This window comes from Camelus bactrianus, chromosome 6 (genome assembly GCF_048773025.1).
Source record: "Camelus bactrianus isolate YW-2024 breed Bactrian camel chromosome 6, ASM4877302v1, whole genome shotgun sequence".
Taxonomy (NCBI): Eukaryota; Metazoa; Chordata; class Mammalia; order Artiodactyla; family Camelidae; genus Camelus; species Camelus bactrianus.
Genome location: NC_133544.1, coordinates 12650725 through 12677049, shown reverse-complemented (window position 1 = coordinate 12677049; position 26325 = coordinate 12650725). Strand labels below are relative to the sequence as shown.

The 26325-nt window shown below is 43.7% G+C and overlaps 1 protein-coding gene across 1 annotated transcript in view; it reads right to left on the bottom strand.

The window, feature by feature from the left end:
• Positions 1-26325, bottom strand: part of NRDE2 (NRDE-2, necessary for RNA interference, domain containing) — a 57171-nt gene that overhangs the window by 17607 nt on the left and 13239 nt on the right. Inside the window, exons 4-9 of the mRNA XM_010968684.3 lie at positions 24543-24692; positions 19725-20175; positions 18487-18892; positions 17031-17164; positions 14494-14614; positions 1038-1213 (exon numbers count right to left, since the gene is read on the bottom strand). Of these exons, the coding sequence (XP_010966986.2) occupies positions 1038-1213; positions 14494-14614; positions 17031-17164; positions 18487-18892; positions 19725-20175; positions 24543-24692 (1438 nt within the window). The remainder of the gene's footprint in view (positions 1-1037; positions 1214-14493; positions 14615-17030; positions 17165-18486; positions 18893-19724; positions 20176-24542; positions 24693-26325) is intronic.

Sequence of the window (26325 nt, the reverse complement as noted above, 5' to 3'; positions counted from 1 at the left end):
ACTGGTGACACAGCTGCGAAGGAAACAGAAAAATCCCCCACCCTAAAGGCACGTAATTTTTCGGGAGGGGAACAGACAGCAAGCATGTCAAAGCTCAGGAGCCGCACCTCTGTGAAATCTGTCTGACCTGGGAATATATTGCATGCCAAGCAGCATGCAGTGGACCCTTGAACCACTCGGGCACTGATACACGGGTTTGTTTCACTAAGCACACCAGTCCCACATGACCCGTGGCTGGTGGAATCCGAGGCCATGGAACTGCGGGTACGGAGGGACGACTACTGAAAAGTCATACGCAGATTTTCGACTGCTCGGGCAGGGCGGGTGCAGTGCTCCTAACCCCTCACACTGGTCAAGGGTCAACTGTAGTTGGTATCTTGTCAAAGCGGCTCAATGACAGATATCAAGAGAATCTCTTCCTTTATTCTATTGTGAAACTTCCAGAGCTGCTGCCACTAGACACAGAGGAGCAGGTGCCAAGTCCTGAGACGACCGTGGGGAGGTGACGTGAGTGAGTGCCTGGCACACACAGGTGCTCAGTAAGTGTCCGCTCCTCCCCCAGCAGGAGGCGCTGCACACCGACTGTCCCAGCGTGGCATCACTGCCCCTCGTGTCTTCCAGAGTCAAATCTATCCGCTACATCTTTAAGGATCCAAGAGTAGGGTGGGGAACGGGGACACAGTTAAATGGTCTAGGACAGTGACTCTATGTTTTTAAGCCCTCAGCCCTTGGGCTTCCATGTGAAAAATTAACTGAATAACTCGGAAGACACTCTCCATGGGGGTGACCTGAGAGCTGACCCTACTCCTTGGGGACAGAAACTATCAGGTCAAGTGCCCTATGCTCCCGATCACCAGCAGCCACAACTCTACCCTGGTTTGGGGAAGAGGGAAGTTTCTGGAGACAGGAACAGGAGCAGGCTAGCATCTCACCAGCTAGGCAAGTGCTCAGAGAGGCCAGTAGCCCTCCTTCTGGGAACCAAACCCAGTGGTTAAAGGCGAGAGAGCAAAGACCCCCAGGCTGGGGCAGGGACTCGCCTGTCTCTCTGGATCCTCGCAGTCTTCCTCAGTCTGCTTCCTGGTCTTATCGGGGCGCCACGGCCGCCAGTGCCTCTGGTCTCGGGACCGCTCTGCAGCAAGCCAGATCCGCCACCTGGGCAGAGTCTTATCTTTAATTTCCTGGTCATCATCTTCTGGTTCGTCATCATCGTCATCTAGACAAGAACACAGCTTCTAGCAACTGAAACCACCACCAGCACTTACATCTACCTGTTTGTGCTGCTACAGCAGTGGGCACTGGAATGCCAAGATGAGTAAGACCCAGGCCCAGTCTTCCGGGACACTCAGTGGCATTTAGAGACTCTCCTATTATCAATCAAGTTTCCATGAAAAAAGGGCAGGTTAACTGATGAAATCAGATGCTATCAGAAATGCTATCACTGCAATTAAAATGGGAATGACACATATTTTGGAACAGCACTGTCTAGTAGAACTTTCAATGATGACGAAAACGTTCTAAATCTGTGCTGTCTAATATGGTAGCTACCAGCCACATGTGACTTCCTGGGTACCTGAAATGTAGCTGGGAGAATAACTGAATTTTTAATTTTATGTAATTCTAACTAATTTTAATTAAAATAGCCACATGTGGCTAGTGGCTACTGTATTGCACAACACAGTTCTAGAAGGCTAAGTGACATTTAATGACTGTATTGTTTTAGATTTTCTTAAGCCATCAGAATTTTTAGCCAGTGGCCTTCTGATTATGACAGACATTCACATTTTTTTAAAGAGGCAATTCAAGATATCTTATACTTTATTTCACTGTTTCCTAACTCTGAACATGCAGAATAGAAGAGGGGAGCTGAGAGAAGCAAGATGGCGGAGTAAAAGGAGGCTCGTAGCTCACCCTCTCCCACAAACATACCAAAACTCACATCTATAGACCTACTCAGCCAACCAGAGCACCTGCCAAACTCCGACAGAACATCGCCCTCTTCAAAAGACAAAGACGCCAAAAATCTGGTAGGAGAAAAGGAAAAAAGAAAGAAAAAGCAAAACAGTGTGGGAGCAGCAAAGGAGGACTGGCGCTAGTTCGCTGGGTCACCCCCCACCACCGCTCCAACGGAGAGGCCAGTGGGAAGGAAGGGGAGCCTCTGAGGCTCAGATCTGCCCCGAGCACCCCTTGACCGACAGAACTGAGTTAAACTGGCACAAAGGGTCCCCGTGACACCCAGACCAAGATGCGAGCCAGCAGCTGGGGCCGGGACAGGCCGCCCGAGCCGGGCGGAGGACGGGGGCGGCTGCACTGAGGTGGCCCCGGGGGACTGCAGGGGGCTGTGTGCCGTGGCTGGGAGGGGATACGGAGCAGAACAACCTCGGTCCCCAATAAATTGCGAAAAAAGCAACACAACACAGCTGGTATGCCCTGGGGGGAGGGGCACCATAGCCTTTGTCTCCTCAGACCTGAGCTGCCATTACTGGCCCTTCTCGAGAGAAGAGAGGTGGGCGCAGCCACAGCCGCTATCTCCTCCAGTGCGCAGCGCCCGGGCGGGGGCGGGGCCGAGACCTGAATCCGCACCCGGGGGCTCTGCAACCTCCTGGGCAGGACTGAGACTTGTTTACAGCCCGAGGCAGATAGGATCTTTCTGCCCTGGCACCTCAGAGAACTCATGCCGCCAGGGCAAACAAGGAGCTGAGATTTGGCACAGAGCAGGGGTGGGGCCGTTCCGCGGTCTTCCCTGAGCCTGCCTTCGGAGCATCGACCCAAGGAGGAGCAGGCAGCTGCACAGAGCAGCAGAGTGACCGGCGCCGGGAGAGGGCGGGCGGCCACCCCCCTTCCTGGCAGGAATGCAGCACCTGACCACGGTGCTGGGAGGGGGCATGATCCGCCCACTTGCCTCCCTGGCCAGCGCAGCATCTGACTGTGGCATCGGGAGGGGGAGTTACCCGCCCACCCACCGGGTAAGAGCTCAGCTCCTGACCCAGTGTTGGGAGGGGGCGCAATCTGCTAGCCGACAGCCATGGGAGCAGCACAGATGAGGGCGCCAACAGAGGGCCTCTGGAAACAGCAAGCTGAGTTCACGAAACAGGGTGAAGACACAAAGACCTCTCGATAAAATCATTAAGAGCACACCGTCTCCAGGAGAAGTAGATAACTGATACTCCTTAAGCCACAGTGCCAGAGAGATATGAGCAATATGAAGAAGCAGAGGAACCACTCCCAATTAAAAGAGCAAGAGAAATCCCCTGAAAGCACGATCAAGGAAATAGACATTGATGGCCTACTAGATCAAGATTTCAAAAAAGGAGTGATCAAAGTACTGAAGGAACTAAAAGAAATAGTGTTTGGAGATATAAAATATGTCAAAAATGAAATAGAAGCTATAAAGAAGAACCATGTAGAATTAGTAAACTCACTTGCTGAGATGAGAGTTGACCTAAAGGCTGTACAAAGCAGGCTAGATAATGCAGAGGAACGAATTAGTGATCTAGAAGACAGGGCAATAGAAAGCACCCATTCAGAAGAACTACAAGATAAGCAAATAAAAAATAATGAAAATAGCATAAGGGACCTATGGGGTAATATAAAGCATGCCAATCTATGCATAATAGGGGTTCCAGAAGGGGAAGAAAGAACAATGGGGATTGAAAAGGTATTTGAAGAAATCATGACTGAAAACTCCCCAAACCTAAAGAAGAATCAGATATCCAAGTGCAGGAGGCTCAGAGGGTCCCAAACAGGAAGAATCCAAACAGACCCACACCAAGACATACCATAATCAAGATGGCCAGAGTCACGGATAAAGAAATGATCCTAAAGGCAGCAAGAGAAAAACAAAGAGTGAGTTACAAGGGAACCCCCATAAGGCTCTCAGCTGATTTCTCTACACAAACACTACAGGCCAGAAGGGAGTGGCAAGATATATTCAAAGTCCTGAATGAAAAAAAGATGCAGCCTAGGATACTCTATCCAGCAAGGCTATCCTTTAGGATAGAAGGAGAGATAAAGAACTTCATAGACAAGCAAAAACTAAAAGAATTTAAGCAACACTAAACCCATGCTAAAAGAAATATTGACAAGTCTACCCTAAATAGAAAAGAAGCAGGATGCTACAAAAATGAGAAACTCATAACTGGAAAGGAGATAACTGCCATGAATTACAAAAAGAATAAACACAAAATTGTAAAAGAAGATATCTAAATCATTAAGAGTGGGAGAGGGAAGCAAGGAAAGCCACTGTGGAAAACAGTATGGAGATTCCTCCAAAGACTAGGAATAGGCTTACCATGTGACCCAGGAATCCCACTCCTGGGCATATATCCATAAGGAACCCTACTTCAAAAAGACACCTGCACCCCAATGTTCATAGCAGCACCATTTACAATAGCCAAGACATGGAAGCAGCCTAGATGTCCATCAACAGATGACTGAATAAAGAAGATGTGGTCTATTTATACGATGGAATGCTATTCAGTCACAAAAACCGACAACATAATGCCATTTGCAGCAACATGGACGTTTCTGGAGAATGTCACTCTAAGTGAAGTAAGTCAGAAAGAGAAAGAAAAATACCATATGAGATCGCTTATATGAGGAATCTAAAAAAAAAAACAAACCAAACAAACAAAAACATAAATACAAAACAGAAACAGACTCATAAACATAGAATACAAACTTGTGGTTGCCAAGGGGGTTGGGGGCTGGGAAGGGACAGACTGGGATTTTAAAATGCAGAATACATAAACAAGATTATACTGTATAGCACAGGGAAAAATATACAAGATTTTGTGGTAGCTCACAGAGAAAAAAAAAATGTGACAACGAATATATACATGTTCATGTATGACTGAAAACTTGTGCTCTACACAGAATTTGACACAACATTGTAAAATAACTATTACTCAATAAAAAATGTAAAAAAAACAAAAAGAAAGAAGAGGGGAAAATTCTGAGTCTTCATAAAGATCAATATTTAAAAACAGACAAACAGGGTATGTAAAATTGTACAGCCACCTAGAACACAGTTTGTCAGTTTCTCATAAAAACGAAACATGCACTTATCATAAAACCCAGAAACTGCATTCTTGGTTGCTGATCACAGAAAAATAAAAACTACATTCACACAGAAACCTATACACTAACTCCCAAAGCAGTTTTATTCATAATAGCCAAAAACTGGAAATGACCTGAATGTTCTACAGAAGATGAACAGTGAAACAAACAGTGGTCCATCTATACCATGGGTACCACTAAGCAAGAAATAGAAAACAAACCGCTGATACACGCAACAACATGGTTGAATCTCAGGGAAATTATGCCAAGTTAATGAAACAAAAAGCACCAATCTTAAAAAGTTACACAGAAAATAAACGCTGGTGAGGATGAAGAAACTGGAACCCTCGAGGGTGGGTGTTGGGGATGTAAAATGGTGCAGCCATTGTGGAAAACAGTATGATGGTTCTTCAAAGGATTAAACATAGAACTATCATGTGTTCTGGCAATTCCACTTCTTGGTATATCCCCAAAAGAAAGCAGGGTCTCAAAGAAATACTTGTATATCCATGTTCACGTGGTATTATTCACAACTGCCAAAAGGTGAAGCAATCCAAGCATCCATCGATAGAGAGAAATGAAATGTGGTCTATGCTGACAATGGAAAATTATTCAGCCTTAAAAAGGAAGGGAATATTGACACATGTTACATATTGTATGGATCTTGAAGACATGCTTTATGAAATAAGCCAGCCACAAAACAACAAGTACTGTATGATTGCACTTATATGGCATTCTTAAGTAGTTAAGTAGTCGGATCCACAGAGACAGAAAGCAGAGTGGTGGCTCTCCAGGCTGCGGAGGCAGCTTTAGGATGGAGTTAACATTTAACGGGTATAGAGTTTCAGTTGGGGAGGATGAAAAAGTTGAGGAGGTAGACAGAGGTGATGATGGTTGCACAAGAGTCTGAATCTAATTAATGTCACAGAACCGTACCCTTTAAAATGGTACATTTTGTGTAATTTTATAATAAAAAATGTTGAAAAAAGTTACATGCCATATGATTCCATTTATATAAACATATGTGAAAAAAACAATAATATAGTAACAGAAATGGAGAACAGATTAGTCATAGCGGTGGGGGCAGATGGGGAGGCGGACGTGTCTCAAAAGGTCCCTCCACCGCCTTAGTGGTGACAGGGACCCTGCCTGTCTGGAGCCTTGCACTGCCACGCAGACCTTAGCTAACGCAAGTTTCCGTTCCTCAGATGAAGAGACCAAGGCCCAGAAAGCTCGCACCCTGTGAGAAGAAGCTGGCCAAGCCTGGCCTCTCTCCCTCTCCCACTTTCAACAAAACCAGGGAGTGGAGCAATTTCTGAATAGCCGAGAGCTGAGCTGTCCAATCAGAAGCCATCAGTATGTGGCTGTCACGCACTTGAAAGTGGCTGGTCTGAAATGAGATGTGCCCTAAGTGTCAAACATACACAAGAGTTTGAAGAGTTCATATGGAAAAAAAGAAGGCAAAACATCTCATTTGTCTTTTTAATACTGATTACATGTTGAAATGGTAATGTTGTGACATACTAGGTTAAACAAAATACATTATCAAAATTAATTTCACCTGTTTCTTTTTACTTTTTTGATGTAACTACTAGAAAATGTGAAGTTACGTACATGGCTTGAATCATACTTCTGTTGGCCACTGTCATGTTAAGAGTGTAAATCTGGAAACTACTTTGCAGTCATTTAGAATGACAGTTTTATAAATGCTAGTTAATAATTACAGTATTCTGAAAATGGCAAGTATTTTTCAAAGAATATGCTGGTCTGTACATTGCCAAGGAAACAAAAAGACTGTTTTAAATACACACTGAAATGGGAGGAGGGGGAGCAGGGGATTAGTAACAAAATTACTAATCAGAAGCAACCTACAAAAGGAAAAATGAAAATTACTTCCTCTAGAAAATGAATATATGGGAGACGGAGAAGATGGCGGAGTAGAAGGACGCTCGCAGGTCACCCTCTCCCACAAATACACCAAGACCCACATCTACAGACCCACTCAGCCAACCAGAGCACCTGCGGAACTCTGAGAGAACATCGCCCTCTTCAAAAGATAAAGACGCCAAAAATCTGGTAGGAGAAAAGGAAAAAAGAAAGAACAAAAGGCAAAGCAGCGCGGGGACGGGTCCCGCGGGTAGGGAGCGGCAAAGGAGGACTGGCGCTCGCTCGCTGGGTCTCCCCTCTCCAACTGAGAGGCCAGTGGGACGGAGGGGGAGCCTCTGAGGCTCGGATCTGTACAGAGCAGCCCTTGACTAACAGAACTAAGTTAAACGGGCACAGAGCGTCCCCCCAACACCCAGCCTGAGACGCGGCCGGCAGCGGCGGGCAGGGCCAGGCTGCCCAAGCCGGGCGGAGGACGGGGGCGGCTGCACGGAGGCAGCCCCGGGGGAACGCAAGGGGCTGCGCACCGTGGCTGTGGGTGCACAGGGCAGAACAACCAGGGCCCTCCATAAAACAGCAAGGTTGATGTGCTCTCGGGGGAAGGGTGCACACCCCCATCTCTGAAAACCCGCGGAAAGTTTTGGGGGGAAGACAGGCGGGGCTCAGGCACAGCCGCCATATCCTCCGGCGCTTAGCACCCAGGCGGGGGCAGGGGCGAAACCTGCATCCGCACCGAAGGGCTTAGCAGCCTCAAAGGCCAGACTGAGACTGGCCTGCAGCCCAGGGCAGATAGGATCCTTCCATCCTGGTCCCTCAGAAAACTTGCTCCACAAAGACAAACAAGGAGCTGGGTTCTGGCTCCAAGCAGGGACAAGGCTGACCCTCGGTCTTCCCCGAGCCCACCTGCGGAGCGCCGACCAGGGCGGAGCGCGCAGCCGCACAGAGCAGCGGAGCTACCGGCGGCGCAAGTAGAGAGCGGCCCCCGCCTTTCGGGCAGGAACACAGCCCCTGACAGAGGTGCTGGGAGGGGGCACGACCCGCCCTCCTACCTGGCCAGTCTGCAACATCTGACTGCGGCATCCGGAGGGGCAGCGACTCGCCCGCCCACAGCAGAGGAGAGCTGCACCTGACCCAGTGTTAGGAGGAGGCGCGATCTGCTTGCCGACAGGTGCTGGGAGCAGCACAGAAGAGGGCGCCAACGGAGAGCCTCTGAAAACAGCAAGCTGAGCTTCCAAAACAGGACGAAGAAAGACTTCACATTAAAAGCACACAGACTCCAGGAGAACACCGACAAACCCACCCCCCCTTTTTTTTTTTTAAATCTGTTTTTACCTGTTCTATTTTCTATTACTCTCTTAATTTTTACTTCTTAATTCATTTCTATTTCTCTTGGGTTTTGATGTCCTGTTATTGATTAGACACAGGTTTCAAATACATCTATTCATCTCCCCCCCTTTTTTTTTTGAAAAGGTTTTAAAAGGACGTCTCACCCCGATTAATACTCTGCTTCAACTCGCTCTTCTATTATTCATTATACACTGTTTTCAAACCCTCTTTCTCCCTTCTTTTAAAATTCTTTCTCTCTCTCTTGTTTTTTTTTTCTTTTTTTCCTAAGTTCTATTCCTAAATAGGTATTAGATAGATAAAATCCTTAAGGACCAAAATAAACAACTGATACTCCATAAACCACAGTGCCAGAGAGGTATGAGCAAGGTGAAGAAGCAGAAAAACCTTTCCCAATTAAAAGAACAAGAGAAATCCCCTGAAAGAAAGATCAACGAAATAGACATCGATAGCCTACTAGATCAAGATTTCAAAAAAGGAGTGATCAAATTGCTGAAGGAATTAAAAGAGATAGTGTTTAGAGATATAAAATATGTCAAAAATGAAATTGAGGCTATAAAGAAGAGCCAAGTAGAATGGGTAAACTCATTGACAGAGATGAGGAATGATCTAATAGCTGTGCAAAGCCGACTAGATAATGCAGAGGAACGAATTAGTGATCTAGAAGACAGGGCAATAGAAAGCACCCATTCAGAAGAACTACAAGATAAGCAAATAAAAAATAATGAAAATAGCATAAGGGACCTATGGGATAACATAAAGCGTCCCAATCTTCGCATAATAGGGGTCCCAGAAGGAGAAGAAAGATCAAAGGGGATTGAAAAGGTTTTTGAAGAAATCATGACTGAAAACTTCCCAAACTTAAAGAAGGAATCAGATATCCAAGTACAGGAAGCTCAGAGGGTCCCAAACAGGAAGAACCCAAATAGACCCACACCAAGACATATCATAATCAAGATGGCCAGAGTCAAGGATAAAGAAATGATTCTAAAGGCAGCAAGAGAAAAGCAAAGAGTAAGTTACAAGGGAACCCCCATAAGGCTCTCAGCTGATTTCTCTACACAAACACTACAGGCCAGAAGGGAGTGGCAAGATATATTCAAAGCCCTGAATGAAAAAAAGATGCAGCCTAGGATCCTTTATCCAGCAAGGCTATCCTTTAGGATAGAAGGAGAAATAAAGAGTTTCACAGACAAAAAAAAGCTGCAAGAGTTTAGCAACACTAAACCCATGCTAAAAGAAATATTGAAAGGGCTATTCTAAATAGAAAAGCAGCAGGATGCTACAGAAATGAGAAACTCACAACTGGAAAGGTGATAACTCATGAATTACAAATAAAGTAAACAAGAAATTATAAAAGAAGACATACAAATCACTGAGAGTGGGAGAGGGAGGCAGGGAAATATAGAATATCTTTTTCTTTCTTTTTTAAATTTTTTTAACAGTAGGATGGGTTTGAGACCATGTTACTATCAGTTTAATAAAAACAGTTATAGTAATGGGTTAATAGATTTACAAAAAAGGGTAACCACAAGCCAAAAATTTACAAAGGAGTCACAAAAATTAAATAAAATCCATGAAAATACAAAGGAAAATTACCAGACCACAAAAGGAAGAAGAAAGGAACAAAGAGGATATACCAATTCAACTGCAAAGATAAGTTCAAAATGGCAATAAACACACATCTATCATTAATTACTGTAAATGTTAATGGACTAAATGCTCCAGTCAAAAGACACAGAGTGGCAGACTAGATAATAAAGCAAGAACCTTCAATATGCTGCATACAAGAGACCCACTTTAGGGAGAAGGACACATATAGATTGAGAGTGAAAGGATGGAAAAGGATATTCCATGCAAATGGAAAAGCCAAAAAAGCAGGTGTTGCAGTACTGATTTCAGACAAAATAGACTTTAAAACAAAGGCCATAAAGAAAGACAAAGAAGGACATTTTATAATGATTAAAGGAGTGATACAAGATGAGGATATTACACTCATTAATATATATGCACCCAATATAGGAGCACCTAAGTACATACAAGAATTACTAACAGAGATAAAGGGGGATATTGATGGGAATACAATCATAGTTGGAGATTTTAACACTGCATTAACATCACTGGACAGATCTTCCAGACAGAAAATAAACAAGGCAACAGAGAAATTAAATACTACAACAGAAAAACTAGACTTGGTGGATATTTTCAGAGCATTACACCCCCAAAAAATAGGATATACATTCTTTTCAAGTGCACATGGAACATTTTCCAGGATCGATCATGTACTTGGGCACAAAAGAAACCTCAACAATTTTAAGAAGATAGAAATTATCTCAAGCATCTTTACTGACCACAATGCCATGAAACTGGAAATCAACAACAGAGAAACAAAGGAGAAAAAAAGGAAAGCATGGAGATTAAACAATATGTTATTGAAAAAACAATGGATCAATGAGGAAATCAAAGCTGAAATTAAAAAATACCTTGAGACAAATGATAATGAAAGCACAACCACTCAAAACCTATGGGACACAGCAAAGGCAGTGCTAAGAGGGAAGTTTATAGCGATACAGGCCTTCCTCAAAAAAGAAGAACAATCTCAAATAAACAGTTTAACCCACCACCTGAATGAATTAGAAAAAGAAGAACAAAAAGCCCCAAAAAGCAGCAGAAGGAAGGAAATAATAAAGATCAGAGAGGAATTAAATACAATAGAGATTAACAAGACCATAGAAAAAATCAACCAAACCAAAAGCTGTTTTTTGAAAAAGTAAATAAAATCGACAAACCTCTGGCCAAACTCACAAAGAAGAAAAAAGAGAGAGCACAAATTAGCAAAATAAGAAAGGAAAATGGAGAAATTACAACAAACAAAACAGAAATACAGAATATCATACGAGAATATTATGAAAAACTATATGGAACCAAACTGGATAACCTAGAGGAGATGGACAAGTTTCTGGAAACATACTGTCCACCAAAACTGAATCAAGAAGAATCTGAACACTTGAACAATCCGATCACTAGAAAGGAAATAGAAATAGCAATTAAAAACCTCCCTACAAATAAAAGTCCAGGACCGGACGGCTTCACCGGGGAATTCTACCAAACATACAAAGAAGAACTCATGCCAGTCCTTCTCAAACTCTTCCAGACAACTGAAAAGGAGGGAATACTCCCAAACTCATTCTATGAAGCCACCATCACCCTGATACCAAAACCAGGCAAAGACACTACCAAAAAAGAGAATTATAGGCCAATATCACTGATGAACATAGACGCCAAAATCCTCACCAAAATTTTAGCAAATAGAATCCAACAACACATAAAAAAGATTATACATCATGACCAAGTGGGGTTCATCCCAGGGACACAAGGCTGGTTCAACATACGCAAATCAATCAATGTAATACATCACATCAACAAGAGAAAGGACAAAAACCACATGATCATCTCAATTGATGCAGAAAAAGCATTTGATAAAATTCAACACCCATTTACGATAAAAACTCTCGCCAAAGTGGGTATAGAGGGAACATATCTCAACATAATAAAAGCTATATATGACAAACCTACAGCCAGCATAGTACTCAACGGTGAAAAACTCAAAAGCTTCCCACTAAAATCTGGGACAAGACAAGGATGCCCACTATCACCACTCCTATTCAACATAGTCCTGGAAGTCCTAGCCACAGCAGTCAGGCAAGAGAAAGAAATAAAAGGGATCCAAATTGGAAAAGAAGAGGTAAAAGTGTCATTATATGCTGATGACATGTTACTATATATAGAAAACCCTAGAAGGTCCACACAAAAGCTACTAGAGCTGATTGAAGAATTCAGCAAGGTAGCAGGTTACAAAATTAACATTCAAAAATCAGTTGCATTTCTTTACACTAACGATAAATCAACAGAAGAAGAAAGTAAAGAAACAATCCCCTTTAAAATAGCACCCAAAGTAATAAAATATCTGGGAATAAATCTAACCAAGGAGGTGAAAGAATTATACACACAAAACTATAAACCATTGATGAAGGAAATTAAAGAAGACTTTAAAAAATGGAAAGATATTCCATGCTCTTGGATTGGAAGAATCAATATTGTTAAAATGGTCACACTGCCCAAGGAATCTACAGATTTAATGCAATCCCTATCCAATTACCCAGGACATATTTCACAGAACTAGAACAAATCATAATAAAATTTATATGGAACCATCAAAGACCTAGAATTGCCAAAGCATTACTGAAGAGAAAGAAAGAGGCTGGAGGAATAACTCTCCCAGACTTCAGACAATACTATAGAGCTACAGTCATCAAGACAGCATGGTATTGGTACCAAAACAGACATATAGACCAATGGAACAGAACAGAGAGCCCAGAAATGAACCCACAAACTTTTGGTCAACTCATCTTTGACAAAGGAGGCAAGAATATACAATGGAATAAAGACAGTCTCTTCAGCAAATAGTGTTGGGAAAACTGGACAGCAGCATGTAAAACAATGAAGCTAGAACACTCCCTTACACCATATACAAAAATCAACTCAAAATGGATTAAAGACTTAAACATAAGACAAGATACAATAAACCTCCTAGAGGAAAACATAAGCAAAACATTATCTGACATACATCTCAAAAATTTTCTCCTAGAAGAAATAAAAGCAAGAATAAACAAATGGGACCTAATGAAACTTACAAGCTTCTGCACAGCAAAGGAAACCAGAAGTAAAACAAGAAGAAAACCTACGGAATGGGAGAAAATTTTTGCAAGTGAAACCGACAAAGGCTTGATCTCCAGAATATATAAGCAGCTCATACAACTCAATAAGAAAAAAATAAACAACCCAATCCAAAAATGGGCAGAAGACCTAAACAAGCAATTCTCCAAGAAAGACATACAAATGATCAAAAAGCACATGAAAAAATGCTCAATATCACTAATTATCAGAGAAATGCAAATCAAAACTACAATGAGGTATCACCTCACACCAGTCAGAATGGCTGTCATTCAAAAATCCACAAATGACAAATGCTGGAGAGGCTGTGGAGAAAGGGGAACCCTCCTACACTGCTGGTGGGAATACAGTTTGGTGCAGCCACTATGGAAAACAGTGTGGAGATTCCTCAAAAGACTAGGAATAGACTTACCATATGACCCAGGAATCCCACTCCTGGGCTTGTATCCAGAAGGAAATCTACTTCAGGATGACACCTGCACCCCAATGTTCATAGCAGCACTATTTACAATAGCCAAAACATGGAAACAGCCTAAATGTCCATCAACAGGTGACTGGATAAAGAAGATGTGGTATATTTATACAATGGAATACTACTCAGCCATAAAAACCGACAACATAATGCCATTTGCAGCAACATGGATGCTCCTGAAGAATGTCATTCTAAGTGAAGTAAGCCAGAAAGAGAAAGAAAAATACCATATGAGATCGCTCATATGTGGAATCTAAAAAACAAAAACAAAAACAAACAAACAAAAACAAAGTGTAAATACAGGACAGAAATAGACTCACAGACAGAGAATACAGACTTGTGGTTACCGGGGGGTGGAGGGTGGAAGGGATAGCCTGGAATTTCAAAATTGTAGAATAGATAAACAAGATTACACTGTATAGCACAGGGAAATATACACAAAATGTTATGATAACTCACAGAGAAAAAAATGTGACAATGAGTGTGTATATGTCCATGAATGACTGAAAAATTGTGCTGAACACTGGAATTTGACACATTGTAAAATGATTATAAATCAATAAAAAATGTTAAAAAAAAAAGAAAATGAATATATGTATGTTCATGTATGACTGAAGCATTGTGCTGTACACCAGAAATTGACACACTGTAAACTAGCTATACTTCAATAAATATAAATCTATGTTTGTGTATGTATGTATATATATATACACACACACATACATATACAAAAAAAAAATTACTTCCTCTGGGAAGAAACGCAAACCCTCACAGTATATGTACTAAAGGAACTGGGGGTGGGGGGGTCAATTTACAGATGCTAAGGGAAGAAACAGTCTATTCCCCTAGCTCATTTACTTCATGTATTTTTGACATTTTGATGTTTGTATAACGTTCTTAAGCTACTGATAAATAGCTTATACGTATAAACAAATAATCCCTGAATAGGTAAAAACAAATTCTAGGAGGAAAAGGCATCGCAACTCAACTGAGAGGTGCCTTACCTGGGCTGACGACCACCCAGCCGCCCCGCTCCTGCTGGTGCATCCACGCTCTCCAGCCTCGAGCGCCCTTCTCCCCAGCCCGCGGCTCTCCACTGTCCCAAAAGGGCTCAAAGAATTCCACCTGTCCAGATTTAAAACATGGAGGTTAGGCCACCTTGTCCACGACTGCTGAGTCACTGGGCAAAATAAATGCTGACTGGCGTAACAGGGGCTTACGATTCCTGAAATCTTGCTCGTTGTTAGTCTTGGGAGGAGATACCTGATACACACGTCAAAACAGAAAAAACAATTATCCAGTGTGACAGGCAGCCACCAGGCTAGCCTCCCGTGACCCTGCCCCGGCCTTGTGGTATTCACACCCTTGAGCATGGGCTGGACCTAAGTGACTTCTCCCAACAAACAGAACATGGCACAAGGAGATGGGATGACACCTCTGAGCTTAGGTTACAAAAAGCCTGGCCAAGCCCGAGAGGGACCTGCAGCCGGGGAGGAGAAGGCTGGTTTCCCAGCTCTGACGCTGGCAGGCCAGTCTAACCAGGACAGTGGCACTGCCAGTTCCCGGAATGCCATGGGGCCCCCTAACTAGTAACCGAAGTCAAGTTGCCGCTAAGAACTTTTGAGGGGAAGGGGATTCAAAGTCTTTTTTTTAGTTGAAGTTTAGTTGATTTACAGTATTATATTAGCGAAGTTTCCACAGGACAGACTGTGAGCTCGAGGGCCTGACCACATCTCAGTTACGGTGTGTTCCCAACACCTGGCACAGGGCCCCCACAGAGCGCAGACTCAGTAAATGCTTGCTGGCTCAGCGCTGAACATGGTAGGCACCCAGTGAATAAAAAGGTCCACATGTGACAGCCTGGCCCGTCCCTCCTTCATCTGGCCATCAGTCCGCAGTGTGCGGAAGCGGACCAAGGGCAGCAGTTCCGCGTGGGACGGAATGTGAACACTGCAACCCACAGCAGAGCAATCACATCATCACCTGACAATCAGGACTTTAAGACTGAGCCAGTAACCTGCTCAATGAAAGCTTGTGTAGGAAACCTTTTGAAGAGGACGAGCAGGCTTCCAAAGGGCTCAGAGTGGGCCAGGAGCCGCAGGACTGCCCGGCCAGAGCCACGCACCCCAGGAAGAGGGCAGAGACCCGGACTCCGAGTGCACACAGCAGCCACCCAGGGAGGGGAAACGCAAGGCTACCCTCCCTCATTACAGGGTTTGCTCTTATCAAAGGGATGGAAGAAAGCACACTCAAGAGAAAGACTCTGCCTATTTACTATGTTTATGCTACCAATGTCTCTGTTATAAAGATGTGGAATGTCACTAAACTAAAATTTCAAAGTTGTCATGTAAGTGCTCTGAAACTACAGACCTCTTATTTGCAGGATGCCTACCATGTTCAGCTCTGTGCCAACAAGCACTGAGTCCCCACTGTGTGCTGGGCACGGTGCCAGGTGTTAGGAACACATGTTGTGCTGAGACGTGGTCACGTCCTCCAGAATATTTACAGCCTCAAGTATGTGGGTCCAGACTCCCTTCAGTCCCTCATCAGCACCTACTGTCATCACAGATGGCAAGTGTCGGCAAAGGGGTGGGGATGAGGGCGATTCAGATCCTGACCTCCAGCCACACACCCAACACTCTGCAGAGGCTAAGAATCACTTCGGTAGCACAGCGTGTTCTTAAAATAGCAAAGCGTGTCTTACGATAACTGTATTATCTGCCTTATTGTACTAACAACCAGTTATACCAATACTAACCAATATTTTGTCTAGGAAAAAAACGTTAAAAATAATGATAAAAGTAGTCTTTACAGGCAATTCATAAAAACTCCACAAGATGGAGACCTTAGCCTCTTGTGAAAGACCTTTGAAAGTTCACTGTAAATTCAGATATCCTATCCATCTCCCGCCAAACCCTCTGTGCCAAGTAGGAAACAGTTTTCTTGAGTGGAAAAAGGAAAAAGAAAGTTTTTCTTATGGACAGCTCTACAGTGAGGTTTTTTTTTAATTGCTACATATCACAAATACTGGCAATGTTCACTCATCATCTAAACAATTAACCCCTCCCCAGTTAGAATCAGTGTTGACAAAGCACCAAGGTGTAAGGTCATTTGCAACTCCGGCAAAGATTTTAGGTAGTGGGAAGGTTAACTGGGGAAGGTTAGCACGAGACCCAGACTAGACTGCACGGAGGAAGGACAGAGCACCCGTGGTTCAGAAGGCACGACAACTGTCTCCCGGTGGGTGGGGACAGTGAGCATTTAAACGGGGAGGAGGGCCATAAGTGAGGGCAAAAAGGAACATAAGTGAGTCTTTATCTCTGGGAAAGTGGGGGGATCTTCTTTCCTCTTCTCCACGTTTCACTACTTTCATTCGGGAATTTCCCTTGCAGTGCCAGTATATTTCTGAGGAATAATCCTCAACAGGACTGGTGCAAAGGAGGATGGATATAAATATTTAAAAAACACTACCACCACCTCCCACTATCCACACCCACCACCAGAAGAGGAGGGACAGGAGGGCGGGGAGGCAGAATGGTACCTGTCCTTTGGTAGGCAGATCTTTCACGCTGTCGGGTTTGAAGAAGGTGAAGTCAACCATGGCCTGGAACAGAGAGACCGCCTTCTCCGCGTGCCCGGCCTGCCGCAAGAAGTGGCACTGCTGAAGAAAGAGAGCTGAAGGCAGGGAGAGCAGACGGGGACAAGCTGGTTAACACCTCTCAAAGGGGAGAACGTCACCTCTACAAACATGCAGTTAAACACCCAGAACACCTTTTCCCTGAGATCAATGACTGTTATGTTTTTGAAGACATACATGTCCTGATTTAGAAGGGCTCACAATAGGACTACAATCAAGTTTATTCAGTCTGATTTTTAAATGAAACCGCCACAGAGTACAAATATTAACAATAAAATAAGGCAAGAGGTTGGTCTGAATACTGGTTATCAAATACTCAAAGCTCACTGTTACACGGAAAAATTCCAGGGAAAAAAATGGCAGATTAGATTTTTTTAGCAGAAAGCAAAGATGTGTACTCAGCTGATCACTAGATGGCATTATTCACCAGCAGATTTTCATCGTGTACTCGGTCTGCTGTAACAAATCAGGGTTCCATGTCTGAAGATTTCAGTTGGTCTTAACTGTGGTATAGTCCCATCTACCAAATACCATTAAGCCACCTGAGCATATCACAAATGACATCAAACATACGGCTCTAAGTCCGTCAGGTAAACCATTATTATTTCCAGAGCAATATATTTCTATCTTTAGAATTAGTAGCAATATTCAGTAACAGGGATTTGATCAAATGAACGTCTGCTATGCGCCAGACACTGAGCTGGACTCAACACGTATTATTGCAGCCGACATGCACAATAATCCTGGAAAGCAGGTATCGTACTGTTGTTGCTGAGGGAGGAACCAGAGCTCAAACAGGTGGAGGAACCTACCCAAGGTCACACGAGAACCAATGAAGGGCAAACCCAGGATTCAAGTCAAGAGTGATACGCTCCAGTTCCTGCATAACATGCGGTCTCCCATATCTCATTACTGGACAAACCGTACATGCCAAAAAAGTTAACAGTATAACAATATCAATGACCTATATCTATACAGTGATTCCCAGCTGGTCAGAGCGTCCTACAGGACTGAGACTCTGTGACTGGGTGAGAGGAATACAGGCATCTCAACAGACAAGCCACTCACAGCCACAGCAGTTAGGTTTACTTGATTAATAGGTCGAAAAGTTGGAACTTCTAGTCTAGTGACGCTTCCCTAACTCTACTGTTTCTAATGCTCCCCACCACCAAGACGCTGGAAGGGGGAGACCCTGTTATCAAAAGAAGTCATAGTACTTTTTTAAAAAATCAGTTTTATTGATTTAGACTTTCCTAAGACTTTCCTAAATTCAACCAAAAATAAATCTTCATTTTCAACCAAAGCCAAAAGAAAGTACAGCTCCTCCCTGGTTAAGTGGACCTGGCCGTCGTCTCCTTACCAAACATGGCGTCCTCGGTGCCGGGCAGCTCGGGGTGAGATAAGATGCTGCCGTCCTTAACGGCAGACAGCGTACTCAAGCATTTTCCATACAGACTCTGAATTTTTGATACGGAAAAGGTGCTGAACTGGCTCTGGCAAAACAGAAGGTATTTCTGCCACAGGCCTGTATTGTTGGGATGCAGGAAGATCAGTTTCTGCCACTCTTTGAGCAGGGTCGGGGGCTCCCAGAACTCGGTGCAGAGCTGCAGCTTGGCGAGCTTCAGGTCCACGCTGCTCTGGTTGCTTTCGATGGCCCGCTCCAGAATGGCCAGCTTCTTCTCCAGGACCAGCCGCAGGGACCGCTTCTGCTTTTCCTGCTCTCCTTCCTCCACGGAGTACAGGCCAGGACTTCTCATGACCTCGTCCTCAACGACAAAAACACCGATTTACAAATGCAAATGGAACTGGGGGACCCTCAGGATTGAGAGTGACTTGCAAGCCCCAAAGGGTTTCTCACCTCTCAAAATGAACTGTTATTCAGACTCTCTTGATGACCATTTATCACACCTTCTTCTAATGAGAACTCCTAGGGAACCCAGGCTGCCTGTACTCCCGACCATGCTTGGCCTCATGTTCCTTTCAACTAATTTACTGGCGCACGCTGCCATTTTAAACTTAGATTTATGTATCAATAACTAGCGTGCAGTGTCTAGAAAACCTTTTCTGAAGAGTCAGTTTTATCAGTAACACAGCCAAAAGTGGGACGAAATATGATAATTCTGTAAGTGGTTCAAAAAAAGTGTGGGACTAAGACAAATCCATATACTTCAGAAAGGGGGCACAAAGCTCCAAGGAATTTCACTGGTAGCCCCTCCGCTTCTGCACTTCTGTGCGTTTGGCGTGCTGTGTTTGCACCTCAGGAACGCCTCTACCTGCCTGGTGAGCATCCTCTTCTCTCACGGTTCTGTTCAAGTGTCACCTGGGAGCCCTTCCTTACTCGCAAGTGGCACGTCACTCCCCCACTCTACCCCAAATGACACCTTATAGTGCTGATTACCCCAGACTGCATTTGTCCTTCACATGTCAGTCTTCCTCTTGGACTTCGAGCAAACTCAGGGCAAGGGCTATATTCTAATCATCTTTGGAGGACTGGTGCCAGGGCTCCGCACAGAGCTCAAAAATTGCTGCAGAGTACATCAGTTTGCCCCAACGAGGACCAACATCCTAACGTAAGAGAACTGGGACAGTGAAACCTACCTGAAAAGCAACAAACGCCATCCATAGCTGAACATCCCGAGGATTCTCCCGAACCCTCCTGTTAAAATCCTCCACCTTGGCCTTGAGAAGCGCATTCTCTCTGTCTGGCTGTGGGTCTGGCTGCTTGGATTCTTGCTCTGAAGGACCCTGTCCTTGCAACCACTGCGTGGTGGACTGATCGTAAATCCCCAGAGGGTTCAGCCAGGTTGTAACAGGAGAAACCACATCCTCTGAGTCCTTCACTGGGATAAACGAGAGTGGCTCGGATGACGGAGGTTCGGTTTTACCGCTAACGGCAACTCCGTCAATGTTCATTAATCCCACATTCTTCCTCGTGAAATAGCGCTCGACACGCTTGTGTGAACGCTTCTTTTCTGTGGACGTCCCCTCCCAAGATACACATTGCTTCTTAGGGTTAATGCCAAGGCAGGAGTCTCCTTTCCTCTTGTATCTTAAATTTGAAAAAGAAAACAAGTTACTCAGAGAGTGTGTGCACCAGGAGTGCCCGCGGGCTCAGCGGACAACTCTTGTGACGCCAGTTAACCACACAGATTTACATTCACCTTACCTTCCATTTGCTTCTGTTTAGAGAAATACGAGGATTAGCATTAACTTTTTCTGCCTGATTGCTTATTCTTCTAACACGACTCTTCGTTAATGTCTCATAAACTGAAGATCCTGCCTGTCGTCCAGATCTTAGTAACTTATATTTTCCTGAAGCTTTGTAAAGTACTGTCACACACATGATGTCATTTGATCAACACAATCACGTGTGACAGGCAAGGCAGAAATTATCATCCCCTCTTTTACACTATTTCTAAGTAAGAGCACTGAGACCACAGGTGACACTAGGTCATCTGTCTCCTCGACCGGTCCCTTTCCTCAGTGCTGTCCTGGGTCCCTACTTAAGAAGATAACAGATAGGTCTAAGATGCTTTTTTTAATCCTGAAACGATGTATGTCAAATAAAATTACGTTTGGCTATTTTGTACCCGACAGGAAAAAAGGCTGGTTTCTAAAATGCTTTTATGGATCATGTGGGCGTCCCCAGAGTTACAAACACATGACTACTGATATCCGCACAAAAACTAAGGAAAACTGTGTACTTTCCTGTTTGTGTGTTATACAAACAATCCAATTAAAAATGGGCAACGGATCTCAACAGAAACGTCACGAATGGCCAACAAGCACATGAAAAAGTGCTCAACATCATCAGTCATCAAGGAGACTCAAATTAAAGCCACAATGAGATACAGCACATACCCACCAGGACAGCTAAAATTAAAGGGACTGACAACACCATACACTGGCGAGTAATCTGTGGAGTAACCAGGACTCTCATATGCTGCTGGTGGAACTGTAAGCTGGTACAAGCACTTTGGGAAAAGTTCTGGCAGTTTCTTTAAAAAACTAAACACAGATCTACCCTATGACCCAGCAATTCTAGTCCTAAGTATTTATGCAAGAAAAAGGAAAACACATATCTACACAAAGAGCTTTGCAGCTTTATGCATAACAGCCAAATTCTAGAAAAAGTCCAGGTGCCCATCAATAGGATAATGGATAAACAAATGGTGGTATGGCCACACAACAGAATACCACCGGCAGGAAAGAGGAACTACTGAGAAATGCCACAACATGGATGAAACTCAAAAACATTACACCAAGAGACAAAAGCCAGACACAAAACAGCACGCACTATGATTCCATTCATACGAAATCTCAAATAGACAACTAATTGATGGTGGAAAAAAATTAAAACCGTAATTTTCTCTGGGGAGGTGGGGTGTGGACTGAGTAGAAAGGAACCGGAGGGAACTTTCTGGGGTCATGGCAATGTTCTCTGTTTTCACAGATGTCTAGGTTATACAGGCATGTGCACTGGTCAACACTCAGCCAATAAAGATGTGTATTATTACACTGTACGTAAAGTTTAAATCACAAGAAAAAATAGATGAATCAAACTTTAGTTGATGACATGCACACTGAAGTATTTAGGGGGCAATGTACTGATTTCTATAATTTACTCTGAAATGCATCAAAAAAATAAGACGGGTTGATAGTTGAATGGACAAGTACATGATCAGGCAAGTACAGAAATGTGAATGGTAGAATGCAGGGCGTGGATACATGAGTGTGCACTGCAAAAGAAAAGGAAAAGTAACGGAAAGAAAAGAGGGAAAGGGTTTGGAAAGTGAGTATGTTTAAATCAAGCACCCAATTCTGCCCTGAATCCACACAGTGAGTCTTGAGCCCCGGAGTGAGCAGGGTTGGGCAACATAAATCTGCCTTCCCTCGGTGAACTCAGTTCACATGTGCCTTCCCACAGTGTCAGACTGCCTGGGTCCAAATTCCAACTCCACCATCTACTAGCTGGATGACTGTGATCAAGTTTTAAAAAACAGTGTCTCCGTTTCCTCATCTGTAAGAGAGGAATAACAACAGTACCTTATGCCACAGAATTGCTGGGATGATCAAAAAAGTTTCCTCAGCCATACAGTAAGGGCTAGATAGGTTTAAATTATTATTATTATTATTATTTCATACATCTTGGCTCCTAAACCTAAGCCAACTATTTCATCTGGTATACAGCCAAAGGAACAATAATCTCTTCCAAACATGGAGAAAAAACTAGCTGAACTTCACTGATAGATAGCGTACTATTCCTAAGGAATTTTCCAAAGGTGATTTTGACTCAGTTACACACTAACTTTAGAACCTAAGCCCTGTTTACCACAACGCTCCAGCGCACACCGTGTCATTGCTGGGATGCTCACGCTATTAGGCCTGCTTTTATGCTGGGCCAAACTGCCACTCACTGGTCCTGGTTCTGCCTTCCCAAGTTACATGCACGTTGCCAACCCACCTTCCAGAAGACAGTCCAACAACGCTCACAAGACAACGAGCACAGCCCTGATACAGGCCAACACCCCCCAGCCCTCGCCTAGTCCTCACAGGACAGCACCAGCCAAGCGTCTGCTCACCTTCCTCCCGACACTCTTGGCTGGTCAGTGTCCCTCTTAAAAAACGAAAATTCAGCACCTGACGCAGGACTCCCACCACCCTCTGACCAGCTCAGAGTGCCATGGGATCGGCGTCTGCCCCGACCTGGACACTAGCAGCTGTACAGCTATTAACCCGGGCAAGACTTCCCTCCCTTAGCGTTAGGAAATCACAACAACGCCCCCCGCCCTTTACAGCAGTCTCTCTGCAGTTTGATTCATACAGTTGTCTCTACACTTCCTCAGGTCTGGGCCATTCACTAGCAGAGGCTCACGAGCCACTCTTTGTTAATATTGTTTCCTTTTTTCATCTAATTACTAAGTAATAACCTTTTATATTTGCACACCAATTCCTAATCCCCTATCAAATATCTCTGATATTTGAATGTAAGACACAGCAAGGAGTTACAATTCCCGATTTACAGACAAATAAGCGGAAGCTTAGAAAGGCTAAGTGACTTGCCTGGTTACATTACCAGCCAAGGGCAAAGTCAGAATGAGAACCAGAGTCTTCTGTTTCCCAGTCTAGAAAATGTCCCACCACACAACCTGTCTCAGCTTTGTTTACAGCCAGGGAAAGAACATTTGGAGTCAGAGGAACAAAGGTTTAGATCCCAACTCTCCTGCTTCCTGGTTGCATGACCTTGAGAAGACACTTAACCTGAGACTCCTTTCCCTTGTCAATAAAACCAGAGTGCCCTCCTCCCCACAGAGCTGTGGGGATCAGCCAGGCTAACATCAGCAAACAGTACAGCGCCCCATCAGTGTGCGCTGGGCATGTCTCCACCTGCGGCGCGGTACCATGGAGGCACAGAAAACCAAGTAAGACTTCAGGGAGTGTTAAAATCATTCAAAATATACAAACACATCTTAGGTAGGGTAGTCATTTCCACTCTGCCATGAGGATGTAGTAGACAACATGGCAATATAAATATGCAGCACAAAATAACTGATATAAACTCATCATACGGGAAATTTTAGTTGGAATTGCTTATGTGGTGAGTTATACTGTCATGAGAGTGAAAACATGATTAAAATTTGGAGGTGCAGTAAAGTAATGGGAACCAAAATTTACTCTAAAAAGGAATTAACCCATAAAGAATGATAATGGCCATCCAGGCCTCCTCTTGGCCTTATAGTGCACAATTCTCTCTCTTCGGTTTTCATTACCTATAAGCTATTTGGGAACAGAGATTGTCTACTATTGTTCATTATGCTCCCAAGAGTGGCTTACAAAGTCCTAAGTGTCTACAGAGTTTATTGAGGATTCAAATATTGTTGATGGACAGATTAGAGAAGAAAAGTTTAGACTCATTACTGAAGCAAGTAGCTATTTTTATGATTATCTGGTGACATAAGCTGGAAACATTTTGAAAAAGTCATTACCATTTAATGTCATTTTTAAAAGGCATGCATCAGGGGTGGATTAATAAAAGGCTTTTGTAACTTATTAAAATGGCATGTGGATTAGATCGAATGGTTTACAGACAGTTTATCACAATCATTTTAAGGTATTTTCAGCTTCATTCATTCAACGAGCATTTATTGAACACCTACTATGCCACACATTCCGCCAAGCACTAAGCGGCTAAAGAGGATTAATCTGACCTGGATCCTAATCTCAAGGTTTAACTTTTATTTTAAAATGTGAGATTACTCACCTTCTATTGTTTACACCTAAACAACTTAACAATGGGTGAAACTCAACAGAGTCTGTGGGTGGGAAGGCAAAGAGACAGAGACAGACAGTGCTGAGCGTTGGGGGGGGGGGTCACTGCCCAGCAGGAAGCACCCGTGGGGACGCCGTGAAGGCTACCTGGCTATATCTCCTCGGTAAAGGGACTTGTACTCCCAGTTTGCAGGATCCGGCCTCTTATCTGTTCTGAAGGTTTCTCCTGTCAGAGTCTGAATGTCCTCAAGCCAAACAGAGTGACGTCCAGTATCAGCAGCAGCATTGTTTTCTTGACTGTGGGACACAGGAAGGTGAAGAAGAGAAAGGGAGAGGCACTTAGAAATCTTCCAGGTACATATTTCACACTTCAGAAACATGAAAGTCAAACATTTCAAACTCCACACAGTATCAAGCACACCCAAGTACATAAAATGTGCACATGCCCTAGAGATGGGAAGAGGACGCTTACTCTGGAAAAAGTTTTAAAATATGAAGCAAAAATTGTCAATACTAAGTGACATTTTACCAAGAAAAGAAGCCATCCCAGAAATTAATGTAAAGGATATAGCTGGGTTTTTTTTTAAATAACTTATTTAAATGATTATAACAGGAATTTCAAATATATTTATAAACAAGGTTTTTTTTAAAAAAAGAAAGAAAGAAAGAAAGAAAGAAAGAAAGAAAGAAAGAAAGAAAGAAAGAAAGAAAGAAAGAAAAAGTAAGGCTGCCCTTACTGCACCTAACTTATCTGAAAGTGCTCAGATAATTTATTTCAACTCATAACAACAACAAAGCCACAGTTCTGAATGCCTCAGTCTTAGATGTTCCTTAGGCTTGGTCTAAGCCTGATGTTTAATGTCTGAGGTCTGCATAGGGGTTTTACCTGTACAGACAGACCTCCACGTAAAGGGCAGAGAGACCACCGTGAGACGAGACCCTTACTTATTCCTTTGAACCAATTTTTGAGTTGGCAGACTTTCAGCTCAGATACAAATGAACCAGCTCCCTAGGAGTCAAATAAGAGGGAGGGAAAGGTTTTTCTGGCATCTAACAGCTTTCTGCCTCTAGAGAAAATCGGTTCACAATGCTGCTGACACAAGACGCTGCCAAAGGAGTCAAAACAGCCACTGAGTGTTGTTCCATCTTAGCTTTTTTGGCTCTGCCCAGATAGAAATAAAGATTCTAAAGGCTTCTAAGTCATTCTTGGCTGGGAACACGAGGGAATGGCATTTCAGGGATGCAAAGTAGCTACTCAATAAATATTTGTTGAATGATGCATCTCGGGTTAAAATACATGGAGATGTTAACACATTCCCCTTCAGAACAACTGTGGAGAGTTTTCTGATGACAGAAACCGACAGCGGCAGCAAAGGGAGAGGCAGAGTTTGATGTAACAAGCCCGTTTCCCTCCCCTCCTGGGTACTGAGGTCAGAAAGCAGGATGTGGTCTGGGCTTGTACAAGGAAGGTGAAGAGGAGCTCATCCCAGGAAGCAAAGGTCAGTCAGAAGCTGTGGCCTCCTGAGAAGTCACCCCTCCATCCCCCATACGGTACACCCCACCCCCACCAGCAAGGAACCACTTTCCTGACATCACGGAAAGACTCTCAGCTCACTAACATCTGAGTCCTGGTCTCAGTGGAAACAAACCATCCTTCCAGGGGGCCTTCCCAGGAGGGGTCCACAGAAGTGAGCAGTGAACAGTAGAAGACAAGAACAATCCACTTCGGTCCTAATAGAAACTGTCTACAAAATACCAACAAACTTAGAAATGCTGTCTGGATCATAAAACTATCACGAGGCTGTAAAGATCACTTCTGATGTGGTTAAGCACAGGCTGAAAATAACTCTTTCAAGTTCTTGTGGTAGTTCCTGTGCCGTTTCAGGAAATCCTTTAAAACTCGTTTTCCTCAGCCATAAAAAAAGACAAA